The sequence below is a fragment of the Anopheles aquasalis genome, chromosome 2 (assembly GCF_943734665.1).
Source record: "Anopheles aquasalis chromosome 2, idAnoAquaMG_Q_19, whole genome shotgun sequence".
NCBI lineage: Eukaryota > Metazoa > Arthropoda > Insecta > Diptera > Culicidae > Anopheles > Anopheles aquasalis.
Window position 1 is genome coordinate 67,078,147 of NC_064877.1, and position 7,209 is coordinate 67,085,355.

General features: G+C 47.9%; 2 protein-coding genes across 2 annotated transcripts in view; one reads left to right on the plus strand and one right to left on the minus strand.

Moving 5' to 3' along the window:
- LOC126576626 (cardiomyopathy-associated protein 5-like) overlaps positions 1–25 on the minus strand; it is a 2,132-nt gene extending 2,107 nt beyond the window's left edge. Inside the window, exon 1 of the mRNA XM_050237935.1 lies at positions 1–25. This exon is cut by the window's left edge and continues 29 nt beyond it. Coding sequence (XP_050093892.1) covers positions 1–25 — 25 coding nt within the window.
- Positions 26–6,054: 6,029 nt separating this feature from the next.
- Positions 6,055–6,682, plus strand: LOC126576637 (zinc finger protein 512B-like). The gene is made up of 2 exons (XM_050237946.1): positions 6,055–6,060; positions 6,206–6,682. The coding sequence occupies exons 1-2, from the start codon at positions 6,055–6,057 to the stop codon at positions 6,680–6,682; spliced, it is 483 nt and encodes a 160-aa protein (XP_050093903.1).
- Positions 6,683–7,209: the final 527 nt, after the last annotated feature.

The following is a 7,209-nucleotide window of genomic DNA, read 5'->3' on the forward strand; positions in this document are numbered from 1 at the left end:
CCATATCCTCCTCCTTCTTCACCATGTGCTCCTCTGTCCTCTTGCAGTGTAAAACGGAAAGGCTTATCGCGAGTGCACGGGGATCGCAACGAAGATCGATCAGGTCAATAATCGCTCGATTAGCCAATCATCATTTACCAAAGTCTGCGCGTCCTCGCAGTGTGAGCTTTGGGGTTACGACAGCATCCAGGGTGTCGACAGTCCACTGGTGACCGGGCCTACGGCTCGATGCGTCGCTTCTTCACATTCCCCGATACCCGATCGATTATGACCATTTTCTAATGCCCCGGTCCTATCACCTAACGCTTGATAAAACAGTTAAGTGTGCGAGCGGCACAATCGTCCAGTGGCCTACTCTGTTTGCTGATTGCCGACTCGCGAAATGCGTCGTCATGGCGGTGCGATCCGATCGTGAGATTAGCTCCCATAAACGATCGCCGTGCTCACGTCAGCAATCAATGAATGGTGCTGCCAACGTTGATCGGTTGATTCCAAAGACCCTTTCGATCACGGATTTTAGGTTACGAGTGCCCCGCTAGCATAATGATGCCGTCGCAACGGCACCGCGGGACATGGCAAGAGCATAATTCTTCTTTTTTTTTTGTTTGAAAATTAAACCGCAATCCATCGCATCAGTGTATGTGTGCAGATCGTCGTAACGAAAGGAGTCCTCCTTTATCACATCCCTGTAGGGCAAAGCGATAACTTTGACGCTGAGAAGCGCCACCTGAACGGCACTTCTTCACGCCAAGACGCCACCCTACGAAGCGATTTTCCATCGAATTAGACCCAGCTCGATAATGCGGTTGGCCCTGCCGGTGGGAGGGAATGGAAATCATTAGCAGCATCGGCGAGCCACACAATCTGACGCCACGGCGCATCTTATGCTGGATGGTGGTTGAAAAGTGTCTACCGCCACCGTGACCGCCCTGTTTGCCGGGAACGCCGAGCCGGTTGGCGATAAATTTTCGAGGAAAACCATTTTCCCGGTCATCGCAGACGAGCGCAGCAAAGCGGAACCGAGGTCCGAGATAACGGTCAGCATCAGCATTTGGCAGCTGATAAGATGCCGATGCCGATGTCGGTATCGCACGGATAGCGTTTGCGATGCGATACGAGACCGTGGCACCATCGGACCGGAGGAGCGGCTGGCCAAGTGGCGGGGTTGTGCCGGCCAGCGGCCAATAGGCTGACATGCGGAAATAATTGAAACCGTTAGCGATAATTTATGGTGCTCGTAAAACAATATCCTATTACAGTCGTCGATGATGCAGCGCCTAGCTGGAGACTGGCTGGCGTTACCGCCATCGAGGGGTTGCCGAGAGACTGGTGGCGATAATCGCAGTAGCCATCGACCATCGACGAACGGATGGTTTGCCCTTCTTGCGCATCATCTGCATGCGGTCCCGGTTGTGTGGATCGCATGGTTTGATGCAGACTTCGCTTAGGTGTTGGCAAAATTTAATGATCTTGAAGGCAGTACGGCGAAGGCAGCTGCTCCTGTATTCATCAATGTTTAAGTATTGCACCGTGGTTATGGTGGGTGATACGAGCATTTGATTCTTTTTATTTAATTTTGGTTACTCCGTTCAATCCTGTCATGATTCACAGGTAAATCCAAATGCGATTATTTTGTCTATTTGACTCCTCAAGGTGTCAACATCACGATTCCAGAATATTCACAGAGTCACACAAGACAATGAGGGGAAAAAACTCACATTAAAACAGCAGAGAGTCAAAGGGTAATGTTTCCTAACGAGCTGATAACAGCGTCGACGAAAGGCTGATGGTTGAATGGAGGTTCCCACTGTCATCTTCCTCGGGAATTCTCGTCGATTTTTGGCCAGCAGAAGCACTGCGAGTGTAGGAAGGTCGCTTTAAGAATGCCGTACTGATACAGCCTTTCGCTTTGAATTCCCATCATATCATCTCAGGATATTCCTTGAAGGGTTCTTCTATCTCTGCACCCTGCTTGTGGCTTGCTTCCACCGTTTCTGCCATAGCGAGCGCCTTGACGACACTCGTCCAGCTGCAGAATTCTGATTCATCTCGCTTGGTCCGCTCTTTAAGGGGCGCGCGAGTGTTTTTTGATAATCACATCGCCCCCCGGTCGTGTGGCCCCCGATGTGACGGTTGTTCTTGAAATCCCGCCCAAAATTACGCTGATATCCCGTGGGTGGCAGCAGCACTTACTAGAGAGCATTAGCTGCTGATTTAAAACTCAACCGGCACGCGGCATTTAGCAACAGTTTGTGAGCAAAACTTGTCGAGTGAAGTTCATTCTAGTTTCTTCTGGTTTACGGAATGTAAGTGGCGGTTCTAAGATTGCCAGAATTTCTAGTGCTTATTAGGATGGCATCGAAGGAATCTTTGCATTTGATTCATTTTGAATTTGTGTCAAAATCACCTTATTGTTTTAAGATGAAGTTCAAAGGGGATCGGAAACGCTTGCATCAATTTAGGCTACTTGTTATTTAGATGGTTATTAATTAGCAAAGGCAAGATCATGCGATTTACAAAGAGCGACACTATTATGGAATGATGCAACCTAAACCACCTTATTGTGCTACGGCACTTATTTCATCATTCTCAAAATAGTGGCAAGTGTTTCCGTTGTGATAAGAGTTCAACGGTTGAGGGCGATTTCGAAGGAATTCCCGTTCTTTTTAATGCAGAGATCAAGCCAGCGATCGATAATGGTGTGTTCGTAGGGAAGGTGGAAAAGGGGCAGCCCGGCTGATCTTGCTGGTTTGCGGTTCGGCACCCGCAGGCCTTACGAGCGTAGCATCATCATGCAAAAAGGATATGCCGAATTACTACGGGTTCCGGTACTTGAATGGCAGGGTTCTATCGATTGCGAAAGGATCCTCGGCCACCAGTGAGGGGCTTCAGTACGATCAGCAGATAACAATCGTAAACGGTAAGAGCGTGATCAGACTGACCGATAGGCAGCTGTGGAATTTTATCAGCGAGTACGAGGACAGGGTGAGCATTTCGTTTGTTCCTTACAACGTCTACAAGCGCATTACTAGAAAGATGTTCGTATCAGGGGGTGCTGGGAAGCGTTAAGCAGGCGCTCTTGAATATTTGAACGAGCATTCACGCCATTTAGATACAATTTATTTTCGTCGATACCGATGCAGTGCAATTTGTAAATAGTAGCTGCCTTGCTAAGAAGCCATATGTGTGAATAAACTCAAGACGAAATATGTTTAAGCTGATTTACTTATCAACTGTTTTTTTTCACTAAATAATTTCTTGCAACCAGTACTTGCAGAAGATTGCATGTTTCATCTCCCTTTTCACAATTCTCTATCAGATCTTCTCAACAAGAACCAGTGACGTCAAAAGAATAAAAACGCAAGGCTGTGGTGCACCAACATTCTTATCAAAACACTCGCGTGGAACTCTCAAGCATTTGGAGCATTTGCTCGTTCGTTGTGCGATCAATTGCCAACCGGTCCACATAGCTCCAAACACCAAACGATATCCATCGATAATGCGAGAACACGTTCTACCAAGGTTTATCGTTCCCACGCGTAGATCCTTAGTATCACAGCTGGGAAAGCTTCAATGCAGCTACGAGCATATGATTTATGTCGCGTAAATTGTCTTTGTTAACACATAACTTTAAGTCATTTTGATTGAATGCATTTATAATGATGAGCGAATGAAAAAAAATCGAATTGATTAAGGTGTGAGATGAGATGAAAATATAAAAAACTTCATTGATCTGTAGTGTCGGCCTGGTTCGGTGAGCCATTTGCATTTTACTATCACCCTTTTTCACGCACCAACCCTCTGTGATGTGCCGACGCCGCACTGATGAATAATTCAACGAGAAGCGGCATAAAAATGCAGAAATGAACCGCACAGCTCAAGCACAGTAAGTATTAATCCGATTTACTTCATTCATCTCTCATCTGGCAGATATGCTGGCTCTTCAACACACTATTACCTGCGTGGGCCACTAATGCTAATGCTAACGTATGCTACCGATGCCTGCCAGAGCGCTGGAGACAGTTCCAAAAATCAATGCCGATGTCGATACGTTGCATCATTCGAAGGCTTTAAGATGCCGCGCTCAGCAACCTCTTTCGAGGCAAATCATGTTAGCTCATTACCTTGCAATTAAATAGTTACGTAAACACGGCCCTTAGCCCTTGATGATGGGCACCTCGTTTCTCATTTTAAAGCAAATACCAGCCAGTCTTATTATGCGTACAAATTGGAACTAATCAGCTAGCTCTCTCTCTCTCTCTGAACACTCCAAGGGTGGGGAGATTATCACACTTGAGATGGACGTGTTGGAATTAAAGAACACGCTTTGGCTCTTCGGGCGTAAAGAAGGTCGTCCCGTTGTGGTGTGAGGTGCTAATTGTGCAGGCTTTTGTCTCCCAACACCCAACCTGCAAACATACCGAACAAATTGTTCGCAACAGTCAACGCGTGATGCTGGCACGTGGCCCTCTCGTAGAATCCTCGATTCCAAAGGCCCTCTTCCCTGTCAATCGAGATCGAGTTGGGTGTACTAGGCCGAAGCGGATTCGCGTCCCGTGACGAGGGTCGAGAGTCAATTAACCGAAGCCGGACACTGACGCCGGTCTTTTTTGTTTTTTTGGGGAAGGAATGAATTGATTGAAATACTTTATCGTCGCGCTTTGACGTTGAAAAACAATAGCGGATTCGGAAGGATTGGATGGAGTATGTTTGTAACCGAATTTGAACGTTCATAAAGATGGATAATGATAATTTTGACTATGTGTTTTATTATTTATTTCAATATTTCCTGTCTGCTTTTCATTGCTGTCGAATTTATTTACGTTATAAGCTTCTGCTTACCTAATATTAATGATACCTTCACGCACTTCTGAACGTTCTAAAATATGCTGGCTAAAACGTTTTATCAGATAGGTTAGCACGACTGATAAGCAAGGTTTCTCGATCCCTTGCTAAAGATTACCCAATTTAATTATATCTTGTGTTAATAAACAAAGTGTAAAAAATTAACACAAAGCCCGAATTCGATTTGTTTTTAACCGGAAAAGCATGTTTTGCAAGCCGCTCTGTTTCCGTTTTCCATCCCCTCGAAACCGGATCCCACACGTTGCGAGATCGTGAACCATAAACCGCGCCGCCCGCGAGGATATGCCGGATGACACCGTGAGCACATTTCCTGTGCTTCTGTTTTCCAACTACCATGTCATGAGCATCATGTCACCGCCAAACGATCGTCCCAACATGTTGCAAACCATCGTAGCCGAGATGGTTTGTAACTTTTCGGCGTGAAAAACAAACCTCCAAAACACTCCGAGGGCGCAACGATGCGTGAGAAGACATCAGGCGGGCCTCTACTCGGGGGTTTTTGGAGTAAGTGAATGCTGCCACCCTTTCTACTCATCACCGGTCATTGAGTTCGCGAAAGGAGTTTACCGGACAGGCTACTCGGGGTCATGGAGCTTTATACGGCTTTCATGTGGTGGCAGCGCGACCAGTGGCGGTGGGGAGCCATAATGCGACGATGCGTTTCGTTATCACCGCAAAACGTGTTGCTGTTGGATCTTGCAACATCCAGTTCGTCCGCGCGATAAGCACACACCAAGTGGCCACCTCAGGAGTGGCTGGAACTGGAGCGTTCAGCTGTCTGTGACCGGAGAAATGACCGGCACTAGATGGATCCATTTCAACGCCAGCTTTCGGAGGTGTCTCCGAAGTACAAAACATCAAGTGACATAATCGCACAATGGCCAACACCGGTAGGGTGGCCAACGCCGTGCATTAGTGTGTGCCCTCTGTGGCTCTCTGAACGAGCGAGGCCTTCACCGGTGGAACCGCTGGACGCTGGATTGGATTCGGTCGCCGTCGATTAGCCGATTTGCGGCGGGCTTACGGAGCGGGTGGACTGGCTGGCTCGAGCGGAGACATTGTGCCGGTCGGACTATATAAAGTACGGTCGGTGCTCCGGTACCAACATCAGTTACCAACGATCTGTCCAGCAGTCAGCAGCACGTAGCAGCACCTGTTCCAACATCTCCACGTTACACGTCCCAAAGCATGAAGGTAAGGCAAACGCGTGGCATTCGAGTGAAAGTGCTCCCGGTCTCCAGCTCCGATCGCTTTCCTGGTTTGCAAATTTCATTTCGCGAAATCTATGCTTTGATCTTCTATACCACATCTCATCGTTGCCTTTAATCTCCATTCGCAGACGTTCATTGTGCTGTCCGTGATGGTGGCGCTGGTCGCCGGTGCCGCGATCGAGTCAAACGACGGCGAAACGAAGAACGTGCAGAAGCGCTCGGATCACCATCACCACGTGAAGACGGTGACGATCACCAAGAAGGTCCCGGTACCGTATCCGGTCGAGGTGGAGAAACACGTTCCAGTTCCGGTGAAGATCCCTTACCCGGTGCACGTCGAGAAGAAGGTTCCGTTCGTGATCGAAAAGAAGATTCCGGTGTACGTGGAGAAAAAGGTACCTGTCCACGTTGACCGACCAGTCCCAGTTGAGGTGAAGGTCCCGTATGAGGTGCCCGTTTACCACAAGGAATACGTCGAAGTCCCGAAGCCATACCCGGTGCATGTCGAGAAACCGTACCCAGTGTACGTGAAGAAGCCGGTGTACGTCGAGAAGGCGGTTCCGGTGAAGGTGGAGATCAAGAAAGTGCACAAGCACCATCACTGATCACTGATAGCGCTACTGACGATTGTCGTTCCGCCGGTGCACCGTTTTCGGGTGCTAAGTCAGAGAAGGAGTCGTGGTGAAGACTGGAGTGAAAGGAAGAATAAATTAAACCACCGTCCATTGATTAGGAATGGTCGGTGATTGTTAAAAAAAAAACGATTCCATTTCCAGGATATTTCCTTCCCCATCAACATTAAAACTGTCACTTACTGCCAGCACTGTCATCTCGAATGGAAACTAAGTAGCCCGGAACGTAGAAAATGTAGTTTCACTGCTGCAGCAACCATTTGGAAGCCATTTTGGTTCCCTTTGCAGTGACTGCAAATCCTTAAATTCCGGGCGTCTCCATGGCGTGCACCACCGGGAACGTTACTGCTGATGAGAGAGAATTCTTTTATAAATGAAATAATAATTTATTGCGCTCGGCATCGCTGTCACGGCTACGGTGTGGGTTCAAATGTGCCCCCCCCCCAAAAAAAAAGGTGTATGCGAACCATTCAGGTGTCTTACCTCTTGTTGCACCTGTT